At 42.2% G+C, this 20,204-nt stretch overlaps 1 protein-coding gene across 3 annotated transcripts in view; it reads right to left on the bottom strand.

Moving 5' to 3' along the window:
- The window catches only part of CAPN3 (calpain 3), a 122,024-nt gene extending 106,288 nt beyond the window's left edge, over positions 1 to 15,736 (bottom strand). For all 3 annotated transcript variants that reach the window (XM_040411623.1, XM_040411624.1, XM_040411622.1), the window contains exon 1: positions 15,179 to 15,736. In XM_040411623.1, the coding sequence (XP_040267557.1) occupies positions 15,179 to 15,460 (282 nt within the window). In that variant the 5' untranslated portion in view covers positions 15,461 to 15,736. The remainder of the gene's footprint in view (positions 1 to 15,178) is intronic.
- Positions 15,737 to 20,204: the final 4,468 nt, after the last annotated feature.

The raw sequence follows: 20,204 nt of genomic DNA on the forward strand, positions 1-20,204 counted from the left end.
CTTTGCAAATGGATTAACCTCTTTTAGAGAAACCGTACAATGGTCTTATAATGCTATGCCAAAGGATGCAATTTCACCTTCTAAATGCGTTTCCATGCTATTTTGGGGCAAGAATAATCCATGGCATAGATCCCATGCCAACACACTTAATCTTAATCAATTTAGCTAACTCAGTTTATAGTAAATATTGTATGATATGAAAAAATAACCAATCTACATGTTGAACTTTTTTTTACCATAATGCACATGATTTTTTTTCTGCCTGCCCCTTAAATGGGTTGTCCAGGATTTTTCATGTGATTGCGTATCCTCAGGATTGGACATCACTATCTGGTCAGCGGTGGTCTGACACCCTGCACTTCTAGCGATCAGCTGTTCTACAGTAGCTCCAGCACTGGAAGTACACAGCTGAGTCCACTGCGTAGAGAATGGAACTGATTTGAGTGTAAGCACCGCCACGGTTACCAGCACCGTCCACTAAACAGTGCACAGAGCTGTGTATTTCTGCCACTGGAGCGTTTGCGCAGAACAACTGATTGGAGGGGGTTGTGGGGTGCCGAGCGCCTGTTGATCAGTAAGTGATGGCCTATATCAAGGATAGGCTAATAACGTGTAAAATCTGGGAATATCCCTTTAAAAAGTTTTTTTTCCAAGACTTTTATACTGATGACCAGTTCGCATTGTTCGCCCGCGAACATATGCGGGCTGCCATCTTTTTTCACAAGTCCGGCGAGGCACAGGTAAGCCCTAACCTGTGCCTGTGCGCGAGCCGGTCTCAAAACAAGTGCAGTCAGCGGGAGCAGGCAGTTCCGAGAACAGCCACCGGGGGCGTTTCATCGGGCTGTTCTCGGAACTGCCTGCTCCCGGTGACCGCACTTGTTTTCAGACCGGCTCGCGCACAGGCACAGGTTAGGGCTTACCTGTGCCTCGCCGGACTTGTGAAAAAAGATGGCAGCCCACATATGTTCGCGGGCGAACAATGCGAACTGGCCATCACTGCTGATGACTTATCCTCTAGATCGCAGAAAACAAGGGTTAAGAGCAGCACCCGTAGTAAGTTTACCAGAGCTAGGGTTGTGGAATGCAACAGCTGAGCCGAAAGACCCCAGATCCAAGGCGGTCAAACTGAACGTAGTAGAAAAATGTGGGCTACAGCAGCATCTCCATAAACTTCTTTATTCAGGTTTCCAAAGTGCGGTACAAAAATGCAACGTTTCGGCTAGAAATAGCCTTTGTCAAGCATGCTTGACAAAGGCTATTTCTAGCCGAAATGTTGCATTTTTGTACCGCACATTTGGAAACCTGAATAAAGAAGTTTATGGAGATGCTGCTGTAGCCCACATTTTTCTACTATCCTCTAGATAGGTCATCAATATCTGATCGGTGGGTGTCCACGACTGGGTTCCCCGCCGATCAGCTGTTTGGGAAGGCACCAGTGCAGTAGCTCTCAGCTTAGCTCACCAAGCACAGTGTCGTAAACTGCACAGCGGCTGTGCTTGGTATTGCAGCTCTGCCCCGTTCACTTCAATGAGGGTGAACCATGCCTAAGCCATGTCACCGATGAACACAACATCACACAGCCTAGGCCTTCTCAAACAGCTGATAGGCAGGGGTCTCGGGTATTGAACCCCAACGGGGATAGGACATTAGTATAAAAGTCTTGAAAAACCCCTTTAAGGACTCTACAAGCAAAAACAATCTAAGGCGTAAAACACTGATAGCCAGAGCCCTCAAAGCACCAATATGTGAACATCCCTGCAGCCTTAGCCGCTACCTCCCTTTCCTGGATTGACAGGGCTAGACATCTGGTCTAACCCTGTCATCTCACGCTTGTGTAGTTACTCGTTGTCTCGCCACTTGTACAGTGGATCTGCACTGCTTGAGGAGCAGCAGCAGATCCACTGGGCAAGTACAGAGACAACGATCTACTGCACAGATGAGAGATGGTAAGGCTAGACAACATGTCTATCCCAGTCAATCCAAGGGAAGGAAGGAGTGGCTAAGGCCGCAGGGATGTTTACATATTGGTGCTGCAATGGCTCTGACCAGCTCCTTAGTGCTCCAACTATCTAATTAGCATATCAATAAAAAAAACATTTTCTCTGGAACGGTGCATCACACCGACACAAATAAGGTATTGTTTTAATTGGCATGATCAACCCTACCAGGCAGTGTCACTGGTTCAATAGGATCGATCATGCTCTTTAATTTATTGATTCCAAGTACTATAAATCAACAAGAGGATATCAAGGGGTTTCATACAGGTAGAGTATTCGAAGTATTCAATTAATAGTATAAGAATTATAGCTAAGGGGGTGAAGGTATTACACTGAACCAGAGAAATTATCTGAACGTCTTTATGGGGTCAGGTTATGTTTAACCTTGTTACTCTAGGGGCTTTGATTTTTGCTTCCTTGGGACAAAATATCTGGGGTTGAAAAAAGTTCTACTTGATGTACAGTACAGACCAAAAGTTTGGACACACCTTCTCATTCAAAGAGTTTTCTTTATTTTCATGACTATGAAAATTGGAGATTCACACTGAAGGCATCAAAACTATGAATTAACACATGTGGAATTATATACATAACAAACAAGTGTGAAACAACTGAAAATATGTCATATTCTAGGTTCTTCAAAGTAGCCACCTTTTGCTTTGATTACTGCTTTGCACACTCTTGGCATTCACTTGATGAGCTTCAAGAGGTAGTCCCCTGAAATGGTTTTCACTTCACAGGTGTGCCCTGTCAGGTTTAATAAGTGGGATTTCTTGCCTTATAAATAAGGTTGGGACCATCAGTGGCGTTGAGGAGAAGTCAGGTGGATACACAGCTGATAGTCCTACTGAATAGACTGTTAGAATTTGTATTATGGCAAGAAAAAGCAGCTAAGTAAAGAAAAACGAGTGGCCATCATTACTTTAAGAAATGAAGGTCAGTCAGTCAGCCGAAAAATTAGGAAAACTTTGAAAGTAAGGGCTATTTGACCATGAAGGAGAGTGATGGGGTGCTGCGCCAGATGACCTGGCCTCCACAGTCACCGGACCTGAACCCAATCGAGATGGTTTGGGCTGAGCTGGACTGCAGAGTGAAGGCAAAAGGGCCAACAAGTGCTAAGCATCTCTGGAAACTCCTTTTAAGACTGTTGGAAGACCATTTCAGGGGACTACCTCTTGAAGATCATCAAGAGAATGCCAAGAGTGTGCAAAGCAGTAATCAAAGCAAAAGGTGGCTACTTTGAAGAACCTAGAATATGACATATTTTCAGTTGTTTCACACTTGTTTGTTATGTATATAATTCCACATGTGTTAATTCATAGTTTTGATGCCTTCATAGTCATGAAAATAAAGAAAACTCTTTGAATGAGAAGGTGTATCCAAACTTTTGGTCTGTACTGTACATATCCCCTTTTCCACCAAAACTGTGACTATTAGGAAAGTAGTGCTTTCACTAAAGACCTAGGAGATACAGCAACATTTCATAAAATAGATCAGGAATTAGTCTTCACACGCAGCAAATTTTGCTGCAGAAATTTCTCCAACTGAAAATCAGTTCCATTCATCTGAATGGAGGGGTTTTGGTGGAGCCAATTTACAGTTGCAGATATTTCTGCAACAAAATCTGCCACGTGAAGACACCCTTAGGGTCCATTCACACGTCCGTTTTTTCTTTCCTGATCTGTTCCGTTTTTTCTGGAACAGATCTGGACCAGATATGGACCCATTCATTTTCAATGGGTCCTGGAAAAAAACGGACAGCACAATGTGTGCTGTCCGTTTCCGTTGTTCCGTTCCGCATGTCCGTTTAAATATAAAACATGTCCTATTCTTTTCCTGAAAAATCGGATCCTGGTACAATACAAAGTCAATGGATCCGCAAAAAACGGAAGACATACGGATGTCATTCCGTATGTCATCCGTTTTATACGGAATCCGTTCCTGGAAATTACATTTTAATTTTTTTTTTTTTTTTTTTTTTTTCAAGAAATCCAAACAACTTTATTTGCTTATTGAAATTTATACATGTTTCCGTTTTTTGCGGATCCGCAAAAAACGGATGACATACGGAAACATTTTCAGGAACAACGGATCCGCAAAAAACGGACAAAAAATCGGATTATAGAAAAATACTGACGTGTGAATGTAGCCTAACTGTGTCTTAGATTTTTTTTTTGTCATAGTGGAACTCTGAATGCATTTTTCAACTATCTCACAATTTTATAGCAAATTGTTCCCCCCTGTTTTTATTTCCTTGCAGTCCTTTCTTCTCATACCGTACATTGCCAACATTGTGATAATTTCTCTACTTTTATTTTGTGTATTTAAGTGTATTGCATAGATGACTTTGTTGATTAAATAGAGGTCTCCCAGAGGTCATAGAAAAGCCAATTTCTAAATATGCTTACCAGTTTGGAACGCATTCATTGCAGACAAAACACTAGGATGGAACTTGTTATCCCTAGGCGGCCCCTTTTTGTGCCAGATTCTGGCAGATTTCCAGTGATGTGTAGGACTTAACTACATAAAATACCATATAAATCACACCTACTCATTATATTAGAGATCATTAAAGATAATGTACAATTATGTTCCTTCCCCACTGGAAAAGAATCAAATTGCATACAGATATAAAATTAAATTTAGTCATTATGAAATGCATTTACTGTAAACCAGTTTTATTCATTTACAGTTCTGGTTGATTCGTTTTTAGTAGTCACTTTGGAATTAAGTTTTTATATTACAAAATGTGGTACTTTGTTATATGTGTGTAATATCTACTAGTATATACACATAACAGTGTTCATATTATTCTGTTCATATCATTAAGATGCTCTGGGGTGTATTGGAGCCATTTCCCTTCCATATAGGAAAACTAAACCAAAATAGTGCCCCTTAGTGCACCATAAACTTTAATAATGAAGGCAGCGAGGGAAATATTCACTAAAGGGGCGACACTGCTCCTTCTTACCAGCTTGCATCATGCAGCTTAAACTAACAGCATGGTGGGGTGACCAGGAGGGGAGGACTATCTTCTACATATGTAGGGATCAAAAGTTTTAAATACTAAGATGTGATGTAACTAATGGCTTATTACCAATATTTTATAAAATATCTGACTTGATATTTCTACACAGACCTTATTTTGCTAAGTTTTTTCTAATATGTGGACCTTAGTGACTTCTATTTGCAGTAACAGTTGAACAATGTCCCATATATGCTTGTATAATCAGAATTACTTCAATGGTGAACCATCTCGCAAAAATATAACTAACTGGTCCCAGCAGTTGGACCTCCACTGATCTGATAGTTATCCCCTGTCCAGTGGATGGAGAATAACTTTGTGTTACTGGAATATTCCTTTCGACCCAACACATGGGTGACCATCCAAGAAATATTATGAACTTGCAACTCCACAGTATGTAGATAAATAACCCTAAATGTCCATCAATATTAAGTGTGCAAATATCCATTTACAATATAGCAAAACTATAGACATCATAACCTCTGTAACAGTCAATGATATTACCCACTACAAGCCGGAGATGCCTACACACCCTGTCCGGTACCCCGACACATTTCACACAAGCTTCTTTACTGGTGTTTACATACATAGCACATCAATCCAATCATATTTACGTACATGGAAGAGTTTGCAAGACTTAAGAACGCAAAGTAATCCTTACCTGAACAGGAAGATCACACATATGATCTTGTGGATTCCCTTTTGACTACATATATTGCCTCCCTTAGTGAGATATAATACATAGGCTCCTCAGTGACTGGTCCTATTTTATCCTACTTTATTTAACTTAAGACGAGTAGAATAAGGATAGAAATCTTATGTTCTAGATATACAGACATTAATTACAAGGATTAAGCCAACTGCAAACATAAATCCTATGCGCAAAGGAGTCAAAGATCATACACAAGTCGATTGATATATAAAAGGCTAATTCAACTAGCTTTACTTCTAACCTTTGGTCGTTTCCATGCAATATTTTTCACTTTGGTTGACTTCTGGCCAAACTCCTTGTAGCCCAGAGATTGTCCTCCGGCTGGGAAGATGTCATCTTCAAACAGTTTTTTCTTGCTGGTGCACTCCTTTCTTAAGGCCACATAGTCTTGTCCCTCAAACTTAAGGGGCTTGGTTAGCGATCCTTCTCCGTTCCGGCGGTCTCTTTCCCGGATCACCCGGTCACATAAAAACCCAGAAGGAATAAAAGGCATGGCTTCGTACAGGATTTGGTGGACGCCACTACTAATCAGCCTCTTCAGTGTGCACTAGGCATAAATCCAACCAGATAATTCCTTTTTTGGACACAACGTGGTTAAACAGAAGGATAACAGCCAAAATGCTGTTTTTAAGAACTCAGTTGGTGAACACGTGGGCACCAGAAGGTAGGAATGTCTATTGTTTTCCACGGCATGTATATAAGCAATAGTTGTGGCAAAGATTTAACTTCCTTTTTTTGCAGTATTTCTTTTAATTCCGCATTGACACGTAACACGGATCCCACTCTGGCTCGTTCCTGTCTCAGCAGAAGGCATTCATCCTTTTAAAAACTGTCGTCAACAGAATAGGGCACAGGCCTTTCCAAACAGACTGTATACACTAATCCTATACAAGTGAATGGATGCATAGGGAATCTGCTTTGTCCTTTTGTGTGTGGTTAATGAAGCCATCACTTTTCACATATTTTTTTGGCATCTGTATGCGGCTACAAAATAAGACAACCACATGCACTACTTTACTACTTTATGTGCTGTACTGTTCGTTTATGCATCCAATAAACTATCCCATAATTTTCGTTCTACAAACTGTATTGTTTTACAGAGGACATTTTAAAGGGGTGGTCTAGGATAAAAAAGGGCCTGCTTGTTCACAGAGCTATATCTGCTATTGCAGACTTCACCCACATAAGGCATAAATAAAACAGAGTTGCAATACCACCCACTGAAAGGAGTGCTGTTTCTGTAACAAAAAATATATATATATATATATATATAGATGAGAGTTCAGGGCAGCACTCCTTGTAGCAAATGTTGGGTGCCAGCGGTATCGACACTAGACCACAGTGTCAAACAACCAGAGGCATAAATACACCGCAGCACGTCCATAAGGTGAAAAATGTGGGATCCTTTATTCACCCAAGCAGCGACGTTTCGGTCCGCTACGTCGCTGCTTGGGTGAATAAAGGATCCCACATTTTTCACCTTATGGACGTGCTGCGGTGTATTTATTCCTCTATATATATATATATATATATATATATATATATATATATATCTATCTATATTGTGGTGATGTGAATGATAAAGTGAATAAGGATCCCAGAAGAGGGGTATATCTCACCCAGGTTCCTCAACTGGGTGAGATAAGTAAAGTTCCAGAGTGGTGCTAGCTTCAGCAAGGCATAGTTGCTGGAGATATTTTGTTTAGTATTTAAGGGCTGGATTTTACTTGGATTGGGAGCTAGGTTGGTAGAGGGATCTGCCAATCAACCCCTCCCATTCCAGGGCAGGTTTTCCCTAGCATGAGGGATCCAGAGGTGTAATCACCTGGGATCATTACTGGGGAGTAAAAGCCCATCCCAGACTGTGGTTGCAAACAGAGTCTGGGTGCGTGGTTCCAGCCGGCTAGGCTGAGAAACCACGAGGCAGGGACATAGCCTGGACTGAACGTGTTACAGCCTGGGGGGCTGGTATACGCTTGGCTGAGAAAGCCGGACCTGACACTGTGTCTGAACAGCACTCTATTGGCGAGTTAGGGATTCTACCATATGTTTAGTTAGAGCCCAGCCAGGCAGGTGTTTGATTTGTATTATGTTTGTTTTTCTGAGGTGCCAAATAAAGGCAATGTTAGGACCTTAAACTTGGTGTCTGGCGAAGATACTTGTGTGAATGAGCCCTGGAGAAGAGCTAACCCCCACAAATATATATATATATATATATACACACACACACACATACAGTATATTCTTCTAATCCTAGAACGGTTAATGGAAATGTGACAAATAACTGCTCCTGGTTTTGATCTCAGCCTGTTCCAAATGTTGAAGACATGATGTGCTCATAATATTAATCTTGTGGTCCACAGCTTCAGGAACAGTTTATCTCCTTGTACAGTAGTTGATGGAGGCATATAGCAGCTATTATGAGGTTTGACTGACAACCAGTTCTTGAGGTAATACTGACCTCAGGTGAGATAAGGTTCCCCCATTCACTGACAGAGGTAAAAAAAAAAAAGGGGGGTCATTTTAGCTCCTGTCAGGGCAGAATGCATCAGGATATAGTTGTGGTTTTTTTGTAGACTTTGCTAGCCCATACAGAGGGCCACCACAAAAAAAAAAAAAAAAAGTATACCACTCGGCGTTTTTGCAAATGTCTTAAGCCGTGTAAGACACATGTTGTTAGCGTATACGTCTGATGGAAGCCACGAATGTATGTGCCGAGGCACTTATACAGGACTTCAGGAGGAGTTGGATAGCATCCTGAAGAGTAAATCCTGATGATCATGTCTAAAGGGACAATATTTTTAAAGGGGACTTGTCACATTAAAAATGGAGTCTAAATTGTAGACAACATGCAGGAGGAGCTGAGTAGATTGATATATAGTTTTATGGGAAAAATCCATAAAACCCACGACTCCAGCCATCTCATTCATACAGGGAATACTACCGAATACTGAGTGAGACCCCCCACTGGACTCCTAGCAGAGTTTTAGATTCAGAAATTACCAGTTTTACTGAATCTTTTTCCACCAAACTATATTAATCAATCTAAAATCAATATGAAAGCTATAGACACCTTTGGGGCAATTTTGCAATTGATTTAGATGTATTTTGGGCTAAACATTTATGGAATTGTTTTTTTTTAAAGATTTTTGCTTCGCTTGGATTCTGCAGCTTCTTCAGGCTACTTTATCACCTAATATATATTCTGTTACTGTAGGACTAAAACAAATGTGACACCGCTTAATTTATTATAAGGATGCTTCAGTTTATACGTATTACGAAATTGCATAATAAACAATTACAAGGCTAATGTTAAGCATCATTAAAAGTGGGAGAGCATTGGAAAATCGAATTCCTTTCTGCCGTACTACAGGTTCATAAGGAAGGTATAGGTTTTATTATCCTGCCTTATTCAGAAATGGCGACTCCATCCCAGTCTGCACAGCAAACCTGAGCAGTGGAAAACAGGAAAAGTCTGCTTAGGGTAGGTTCACATTTGTGTTTAAAGGATTTGCAGGCTGTTCCGGCAGAGAGAAGCCTGCCAAGTTCACTGTATCCAGCCTAGCTGGGTACTGCTGCTCAACAATGGACCCCATTGACTATAATGTTAATCAATAGAGATCCGACTGTGTTCCAGCATAAGTGCCGGTTTTTGGCTAGACAAAAATCGTTGCATGCAATCGTTTTTGCTGGTCGAAAGACAGCATTTTCTGCCATATCCCTGCTGGAAGAGCATGCCAGATCAGTTAAAATGCACATACCCTTAGGCCTCTTTCACATGGGCGTTGAGGGAAAAGGTGCGGGTGTGTTGCGGGAACATGCGCGATTTTTCCGCGCGAGTGCAAAACATTGTAATGCGTTTTACACTCGCGTGAGAAAAATCGCGCAAAACCCGAACTTCTTCACAGAAGTTCGGGCTTGGGATCGGTGTTCTGTAGATTGTATTATTTTCCCATATAACATGGTTATAAGGGAAAATAATAGCATTCTTAATACAGAATGCATAGTACAATAGGGCTGGAGGGGTTAAAAATAAATAAAATAAATTAAACTCACCTTAATCCACTTACTCGCGCAGCCCGGCATCTCTTCTGTCTTCTCTTTTGCTGTGTGCAGGAAAAAGACCTGTGGTGACGTCACTCCGGTCATCACATGGTCCATCACATGATCCATCACCATGGTAAAAGATCATGTGACGGACCATGTGATGACTGGAGTGACGTCACCACAGGTCCTTTTCCTGCACACAGCAAAAAAGAAGACAGAAGAGAAGCCGGGCTGCGCGAACAAGTGGATTAAGGTGAGTTTAATTATTTTTATTTATTTTTTAACCCCTCCAGCGTTATTGTACTATGCATTCTGTATTAAGAATGCTATTATTTTCCCTTATAACCATGTTATAAGGGAAAATAATAATGATCGGGTCCCCATCCCGATCGTCACCTAGCAACCGTGCGTGAAAATCGCACTGCATCCGCACTTGCTTGCGGATGCTTGCGATTTTCACGCAACCCCATTCATTTCTATGGGGCCTGCGTTACGTGAAAAACGCACAAAGAGGAGCATGCTCCGATTTTCACGCAACGCACAAGTGATGCGTGAAAATCACCGCTCGTGTGCACAGCCCCATAGAAATGAATGGGTCAGGATTCAGTGTGGGTGCAATGCGTTCAACTCACGCATCGCATCCGCGCGGAATACTCGCCCGTGTGAAAGGGGCCTTACTGTTTGTGCTCCAGTGACCAGTATGAAAATTGGAATTTTGCAATTTGTTTTTGATTTGTTATAGGTCACATAAAATATAAAAACATATTTATGATGATACATTCTCTTCCATGAGACAACATTTTTGGGTTGACCTTAACTTGACCTTGATGATCGTGTGACCACCACAGGCATCTCGCTTACCTTGTGGATAATTCTCAACTTGGGCACTGTTAAAAAAAACACAGCTGCCGGTACTATCAAATGAACAGGAAACTCTGAGTATGAATCCAGCCCCAGCTGCCAAGAAATTGGTCAAATATCTGCTGTGCATACTTGATAACGTGCATTATTTTTATGGGATATTCATGATTTCATAGTGCATCATGTGCATAGGTTTCATGTTTTGTGCTGATGTTGACTGGAGGGGTGACAGATCATTATCAGATTTTTGTAGGATAAGCTCTTGTTTTATGGAGTTTTGGATAGTTATGACGTTCAAGATAATTCAAGCTGCAACCTAGTATATGATCACCAAAAGTGCTAATCCAAAATAGAATAATTTCACCCCCCCCCCCCCCCCTCCAAAAATACCTCAAATGATAAGGTTTGCCTCATACAGTTTTGTTCCTTTTGTTTATTTGCCCTTCCCCACCAAAAAAGGCCTAAAAAAGCCAGATTTCATCAGCGTTTTGTAGAATTTTTTAAGGGCTTTTTGAGATGTTTACCCCCATATAGTGTGTTTTAGCCCTTGGCATTTTCTGCATGCCAAGAATTTTTTTTAAGAGGAAATTAAGAGTCCCGCAGTGGGGAAAAAGCACTGGTAAAAAAAAAGAATGCATAAACTCCATTAAACGCCAACACAAATTGCACTTTTTTATTAAGGGGCAAAAAAGTAAAAAATGGAAGTCTAAGAGGAGAACAAATATTAGACCCACAGCATGCTGTGATTTGAAAAAAATGCAGCCAAAGGGTAAAAAAAAAACACTACTTCAAAAAATGTTCATAGTCTAGACTTCCATGCAACATGGACAAGGCACTGTCCAGGTTCCAGATATTGATGACCTTGGTGGGGGTCCAACCCCTGGCACCCCCACCTAACAGAGCCTTTAGAAAAGAGTTGCCATGGTAAATATTGTTCATCTCAGAGTTTCCCAGTTTCCAATTGTCTTCTACTGCAAATGAAATGCTTCTATGTCCCATGTCAAAAACATCATCTTTGGTTATGGGACAGCAGAAAGGTTAATCATTTGACTTAACCTTTGCACTACTATTGTGAGTTGTAGGCCTAAGAGCAGTATTCTCTGTGGTGAATCGGAATGTCAGCGTGGTTTAAGCCAGGCCCGGAAACATGGGGTCAGAGGCATCTATTGTTTTCTCTTCATATAAGACATGTGGACTTCTCACTAGAAATGCTGAAGGGTACAAGCCACTGGCTTTCCTTTTTCAGTAACGAAACCACAAAAGTATTCAAACATTTTTTGAGCAGTGATTGTGAGTTCAAGAAAGCAAAGCGTAAGCTACATTTCCAAATCTTCAGAATCTTCAATTTTGTTAGAGGCACCAACAGTTCATGGCTGAGATCAGAATACCCAACCTACGTGGTGGGCAGACATGGTTGAGATTAGAAACAGCAAAGGGAGCTGTGTTACACTGCTTCTGTGACTACCATTGAAGTCAATGTTCGCTACAGCATAGCACAAACAGCTCGGCTGTCTCAGTAACCCTGGCCACCTCTGGCCATTGAAGACGGCAGGTATGGCAATGTCAGCCATGTATGGTTCTGATTCTGAGATTTTAGTTTCCTTTAAGCAGGTTGTAAATGTAACATATGGAAAATATTCGAACTGGAAGGCTAAAACTGACTGGCATATTGTGTTAACCACGTGTGAAGCATATCTTACCAACTAATTCAAGGACAGTTGGTTGCATAGTGGGCACTTGTAGAACACCTTTATTAAAGGGCATGGAGGATAAGAGAAAATTGCAAATTTGGTAAATTTGAAAACATTTTGGGGAAAAAAACAATCCAAGGAATGGGATTTAGAGTACTTGATGAAAATCAGCCTTAGAGTGAAAAGCAGTTTATGGCATAAACTCTTTAACTATTAGAGTTGACTCTGATTGTGGCTGAGATAAAGTTATGACCCTAGAATGATCCAATGGTTCCTAGTCAACAAGCAAGTCAAAGGCAGGACCACCTGTTCAGTGACTCTCCTCAGTGTCCTGGCGTACACTACCATGAAAGTATAGAATGACACCACTGAGAGCACTATTTTATAATCTAGGAATAATGCCAGCAGACTCTCCCTAGAAGGTTTAAAAGGGACGATGCTTCATCAAGCTATATAATATCTTCAGCCTATAAACCAGTAAAATCACGGTCACATAGAGCATATGATAGAAAGCTTTAGCACCATAACTAGTCTTAACAATATTAAACCACAATATTCATGGAACAACTTGCTCATCTAAAATATATTGCTGAGGTTAGAGTTAGCCGCCAAATCTGGAAGAATTGAGAATGAATTATTAGAACTTTTAAAAGACAAAAACCAAGATCCAGTATGAAGAACATCCATGCCAACAACCTGAGGGAGCTTTCCAAGACCATCGATATCAGATCGGTACCAATCTATCCAACTGGTCATACTCACAAATCAGCCAATGAAAACGGTCTCTGCATTTGCCGTACATTTTGTAGCGGCTGTGCCCGATACTGCTGCTCACAGCTCATTCAAATATATGGGGCAGAGCTGCAATACCAGACACATACTGACTGAAGGTACGGAGCTTGGCCTGATAAACCTGCATCAGTCTCATGATCCCTCCCGATTAGGGCTCATGCACACGACCGCACCATGTTTTGTGGTCTGCAAATCGCATCTGCGGAACAGAACATGGGGCCCATGATAGAAATGTCTATTCTTGTCCGCGAAACGGACAAGAATAGGACATGTTCTATTTTTTGTGGGGCCATGGAACGGAGCAACGGAGCACTCCGTGTGCTGTCTGCACCTTATGCGGCCCTATTGAAGTGAAAAATGTGGCTCGGATGAGGACCCAAACAACGGTCGTGTCCATGACCCCGAAGGGTGGCTTCACATCTGCGTTAGGTAACTCTGGTAATCTGTTCCCGGCAGAGGAGCAGACTACTGGAGCTACCGTATCTGGCACCGCTGGATCCCTATTCACAATAAAAGGATCCGGTGTGTTTACAGCATAAATGCTGGCTTTCTACTGGAAAAATAGTGCTGAATACAGCTCTATTTTCCTGGCAGAAAGATGACATGTATGCCAGATCCCTGCCGTCTCCTATTATAGTGAACAGGAGTTGTCACTGTGTTAGCGCCTTCTGTCCATGTTGCTTCTGGTAAGTGACCAGACATCCAGCTGAGGAGCATCAGAGAATTTATTATTGCTGCAAATCTCCTCAGACACAGAGATATCCTGTTTGCTGCAAACCATCAGCCATGTGGAGGTCAGAGCAGAAGTGACTGGGCCCCACAGCAAATTTTTGTACAGGGCAGAACAGCAAGCAGAGAGCAGAGGCTGCTATGTATTTGCATGCTTAATTACAGAAGGCTGGCACAGGAAGTAGTGAGCAGAGGCTGGGATGGCTACCTGGCAGGTAGCCATCACAGCCTCTGCCCACTCCTTCTATTATGAAGAAAGAGACGCTGAACTTTACGTAGAGTGTATGGACCACAGAGGGCGCACAAACACAACCGGTCATGGGCAATGTTTCAGTTTCAGCAGTATTCGTGAGACAACGCGTTTCGGGGTGCTAGAGTCCCCTTTATCTTTTTAGACTTGATAAAGGGGACTCTAGCACCCTGAAATGCGTTCTCACGAATAAATGAAATACTGCTGAAACCGAAACATTGCCCATGACCGGTTGTGTTTGTGCGCCCTCTGTGGTCCATACGCTCTACGTAAAGTTCACGTCTCTTTCTTCATACCGTTACCCGAGTGGCAGGTTGGCCCCTGCCCAAGGCGATCGGACGAATCTAGGCTGCACCAACCGTTAATCATCTATACTTGACCTTCATTGCAGTTGCGTCCAATTGATGCAACCGCAATAGGTGAGCAAACCATTTCTTTTAGTAGAAATTTGATTTGCTGAACGTACTCACCCTATGAGCGCCTTACTCTATTCTATTGGCCACCATTTGCACTCCTTCTATTGCCAGCCTTCTGTTCTATAGCAGAGATGCATATAACACAGGAGGCTGGGGTGGCTGTGGCAGCTACACTGCCTGCAATCTGCTGTACCTGGCCTGCTTTGCTCTACTCTCGCAGTCTCACACAGAGTCCAGGACTCCACAGTCTCTTCTACTACACCCTGCCCTGCGTGCCCACTGCCCTCCCTCCTCCTCATGCCCAGAAGTTGGCTGCAGGCAAGGGCGATTTTTAGTTCCACCATATATTATGCATGCTGGCCATCTTCTTTGAGAAGACCACCTTTCAATGCAATTTTAGGTGGCCATCTCAACATATACTTATCCATACAGGAGGTTCTACCATAGCTTCCTAGAGATGTATAACACTAATGTCATCCACAGAGACCACTTATACAGACAAGTAGGATGTCAATCACGCCTAAGATTTTTTAAGATATTACACTTTACACATGAGAAGTACATGTCAGGCATTGTTTTATGTACTCATAACCCCTGAAAGCTTGTACAGTCTTGCAAATAGTTTCAAACTCACTCACATTGACAGGAAGCTACTTACTGGAGGGCGTTTCCATTCAAACTTGACGGGAAATGTCTGACTATAAAACAGAGAAGTTTCATTTGCTGGGAAGTCTCGATCCTCAAATAGAACTTTTTTCTCTAGATATTTCGTCCGCAGCTGCTCGAAGTTTTTTTCGTTCCCACCTATAATGGGCAAGTTCCTGCTGAGGATGGCAGAGTAGATCCCTCCACCTCCAGGGGTTGCTTCATTGGTACTGCTGGTGGGGGCTGTGCCAGATCCAGTCGGCTGAACTACCTTGGCAACTACTTCTGACGGCATGAATAATGTGTGTCTGAAGAAGTAAGTGCACAATAATATAGACAAATAGGTTGTGCAAACTGCTGAGAATAGAGGAAGTTCTTCGGTGATGCAACCACTTTCTTTCAGTGAGGTTCCTTTCTTACTTTAATTTCACATGCATTGGAATTAGACTAAAGAAAACCATTACTTCCAGCTTTCTTTCCAAGGAAATCACAAGTTCACCCTCGGTGTTGGTGCACGAGCTCCCAGCAGGTTGTCGTGTGAACTTTGGAAAGCCTCTGCCTTCTCTGCCTTGGTGCTCTGAAGAAGTTCCTGCCCGATACTAAAAATAAACAGGCTCTTATGGATTCCTCTGACCATAATGTGGCCTCAGGGAACACACATCCAGTCACAACTAGTCATAATTAAAATTTGTATTCCAGCGTTCACCGGGGAATCTCACTGTCACTGTTATTATGAAGTGATTCCCATCATCCTGCATATTCTACACCTTAGAAAATTATAGGATAGGAAGACTTAGAATGTAAGAGGATGCAGAGCATAACACTTTATCTTCAGGGTTCTCTAATAATTTGCAATCAACTATTTCCAGAATCAACAAACAAAAAGGTTAATGTATGTAAAATATCAACTATCTGTTGTTCTACCATAACATTAAAACCAATGGCCAATATTGTGAAGGTACCCCTCCTGCTGTCAAACAGCTCTGACCCACTGTATATTCTGAAAGTGTTCTGTGGGTTCTGGCACCAAGGTGTTTGTAGAAGTTTAGGTATATGGTACATGTAGCATTCACCTGAATGTCAGGACCCAAGGTCCCCCAGCAGAACAATGCTCAGAGCATCACACCTTCTCTGTTGATTTGCTTTCTTCTCATGTGCATCCTGGATCCATCTCGGCTCCAAGTAAGCAACAGACACGAGCCCCACCATCCACACGATGTAAAAGAAAACAGCATTTATCAGATCAGGCCACTTTCTACAGATGCCCCATGGTCAAGTTCTGATGCTGACCGATTGTAGGCGCCTTCCGCAGTGAACAGGAGTTGCCATGAACACCATGTACAGTAAATGTAGCAAGCCACAAAGCACTCTGACTTCTGACACCTTTCTATCATAGTCAGCATTAAAGGGGTTGTTCCACGAAAAATATTCTACCAGCACCTGGAGCTGAATCCTTTTGTAATTGCATGTAATTAAAAATTTTGCACAGCCGCTGAGTTATTCAATAAAATGTATCTGTATAGCGCCACCTGCTGTTTGTTTGTTTCTTATTTCTTTGACCTGCTCCCTCAGAAGGCCGCACATGCTCAGTTTCATCCTTCAACTGCCTCCAGAGCTGTGATAGGTGGAGCATGGACACGCCCCCTTAGCTGTGATAGGGAGAGCATGGACACGCCCCCTAGAGCTGCAGCAGAAAAGACACTCCCCTAGAGCTGTCAGCTTGATGTTAATCTAGCAGAGCAATGAATGGGGAGATCTCTGGATCCATGTGAGGTACAGGGCCGGTTCTAGCTTTGTTAGAAAGAGATTATCATGTACTATATGAGGTCTGATTTTCATTTTTTACATTACTCATGGGTTAACCCCTTTAAAAGGGTTGTATCATTTCAGACATTGTGAGCATATTGCTAGGATATGTCCCCAATGTCTGATAGGTGCAGGTCACACCTGTGGAACCATCACCTATATTTAGAACGGAGTCCGCAAAGTGAAGGTGGGTGCACCACACATACACATTCGCCCTCCATTCACTTCTATGGGACTGCCTAAAATAGCAGAGCACTGGAGTGAATAGAGTGGCGGCCACGCTTGCATCGTGTGCTCTCCATTTGTTTCAATAAGAATGCTGAAAATAGTTGAGCGCATGTGCAGTACACCCTCCTTTACTTTGCAGGCTTCATATTAAAAATAGGTTCGGGTCCCAGAGATGAGACCAGCAGCTATCAGACATTGGGGGCATATCCTAGTAATATGTCCCCAAAGTCTGAGATGATACAACCCCTTTTTTCTGCAATTTATGCTCTAGTAGTTCTTCTGTGCAACTGAACCAGACGAGCTAGCCTTTGTTCCCCACGTGCATTAATGAGCCTTGGACACCTATGATCCTGTTGCCAGTTTATAGGTTGACCTTTTCTGGACCACTTTTGATAAGTGTTAACCACTGTATACTGTGAGCACTCCACCAGACTTGCCATGTTAGAGACATTCTGACCTTGTCATCCACCCATTACAATTTGGCAATTGACAAAGTCGTGCAGATCCTTATGCATACCAATTTTCCCTGCCACCAACACTTCAACTTCAAAAAGCAGTTCACTTGTCACCTAACATATGCAGCAAGCCACAAGGGAGAGCAGAGTGGCTAGAAGTGATTGTAGCAACAACACGGTTATTTGTTACTCACAGTGAAGGTCCTCTCTCTGTTGCTCCCATGGGCCGTGCAGTGATAGGAAGGGCGCACCTTTGCTTCCCTTCAGGGTACTCCCTGGTTCTGGGGTGCTCCTGTGTGGTGGTGGTTCAGGAGAGGCATTGATGAGGCAGGTTTAACAAATAAATGGTTCTTTACTTGCAGATACAAGTTCAAACAGCAGTCACACTTCTCAGCATGTATGGACTGGCAGTTCTTACACAGTTTTACACTTTCCACAGTTTGTACAGTTCTCACAAGTGCAAAGGTAGTTAACTGACCAAGGCCTTTCTGAAACAATCTTCCTCACATAGCACTTTACTCTCTAGTTGGATAAGAGAGTAAGTGGATCCAATGTCGTTTGTGGGATGGGAGCCTTAGCAGCTCCAGTCTGCCTCTAAAGTATGTCCAGGCTCCCGAAGCCTTTCATCTCCTGGTCAAGTTTGCTGCAGAATCCATAAGTCTCACAGACAATTTCTCTCCACAGTCTCTATTTTTGCACGCACCTCCTCTCAACACTGATATGCTCTATTTTTTTCCGTTTACCCCTTAGAGGCTAGTTTTAAGCTTTTTCTCTACATTTTTACATCTCATCATAGAGCTGTTTTTAGCTTCTGCTCACTGCTGTCTGACATGGTCATGCATGGGATTTTCAAAAGGACCTTCAGGCCTTGATTGATGAACAATAACCCAAAGGAGTTTATATCAAACATTTCTTCTTTCCAACACAAAACAATTACATGGCAAAAAGTCCATTATTTGTACAACACAAGCCTTAACCTTTACGCTGTTGCATCTCCACAGTGTACCATCAAGACTCGTCACAATCATCTACCACCCTGATGGTCAGCTGTGTCCTTTTATATAAGACTTTCTCCTACAATACTATGAAGGTTTTCTCTATAAAAGAGCAGAGTTTCTGCTGGCCTTCCTCTTATAAGGTCAGAGCAGACACACCCTGCTTCAGCTAATGCTGGTAATTAAAACATATTTGAAACATAATTTAATTTAACACACATGGGGGCACATTTATCAAGCGTAGAATTAGACTGGTGTAAAATTAGACTAGGCATATTGTTAGTAGTCTGACCTCTGGTGGTCCTTTTTCAGTTGGGTTCATATTCACTTACACTGGTCTAATATATTTGTGCATGAAAAATAGTCTCATCTGTGTGGAAAAAAGCTGCACGTCTCCCTGAAAGTGCGACTCCTGCTGCTTTATGCCTCATTCACATGTCTGTGTCCATGATGAAATCTGTGATAAGATGGTCTGTGAAGATAACCATGAAGGATCTGTGTTTGGTCCGGGTGTCCATTTTTTTCTCTCCATGTGTCATCCGTGTTTTACGGACACTGCAAAGCTAAAAATTTATTTTCATAGCATCGTTTTTCACTGACCCATAGACTATAATGGGTGGACAAAATAGAGCATGCTTCCGTGCTAAAACCATGGACCCACAGACCATGCTTGAACACAGATGTGTGGAATCACACATTAAAATGAATGGGTAGGTGTGCTGTCTGTGGAGAACACGTACAGCACACGTCTATGAATCACCGACGTGTGAATGAGGTATTCATCATATTTCTGTAACTTCAGGCATCATGCGTATGGCAGAGCCAGATACTCAGGGGCGCAGCTATAGTGGAAGTGGCTGCTATGCGGCCTGAACTCAGAAGGGGCCCACCCAGGAGGAGGACTAAAAGATTGTCAGGGCCCCCTCAGCAGTATTATACAATGACATTACATACAGTGACATAACATACAGTATATGCGTGTAGGAAACAGAGCAGCTGCCTGGTCTGGTCTGAGAGCAATCACGTGCAGCCGCAGAAGTGGGGGTTGTTGGGGGTAGAGGAGCCCATTAAAAATTTGCTGTGGGGCGAAGTCAGTTCTAGTTACACCACTGTAGACACTCCATGTTCTGCCATATGGTGGCTTAGTGATACAACATTTACAAACTATAGAAAGAAAATTGAACAGGAAGAATATAAAGAATCCCCTGCCCTGGAAACAATGGTTATACTTACTAATTTTGTATCTTATATTTTATGAGCATTGTACAATGTATACACTGAAGTGCACCAGATACATAACCTATTCTGCACAAACCACTATATATAGTGTTGTATACCTTTATTGTTGAAATTCTAACAATGAACGTTATATAAAAATATATAAAGGATCAAAAAGTTTGTACTGTAAAATACATGAAACCTACGTTCCAGCCTACAAGCTGTGTCCATTATTTCCTTAAAAGCCATGTCACACTATAGCCATACCGAAGCATGCCACCTGTTATCGGGCAAGTCCTGACTTTATTTGACCCCTTCATACTTGTAAAGCCAGTAA

This window comes from Bufo bufo, chromosome 11, assembly GCF_905171765.1.
Source record: "Bufo bufo chromosome 11, aBufBuf1.1, whole genome shotgun sequence".
Classification (NCBI taxonomy): Eukaryota; Metazoa; Chordata; class Amphibia; order Anura; family Bufonidae; genus Bufo; species Bufo bufo.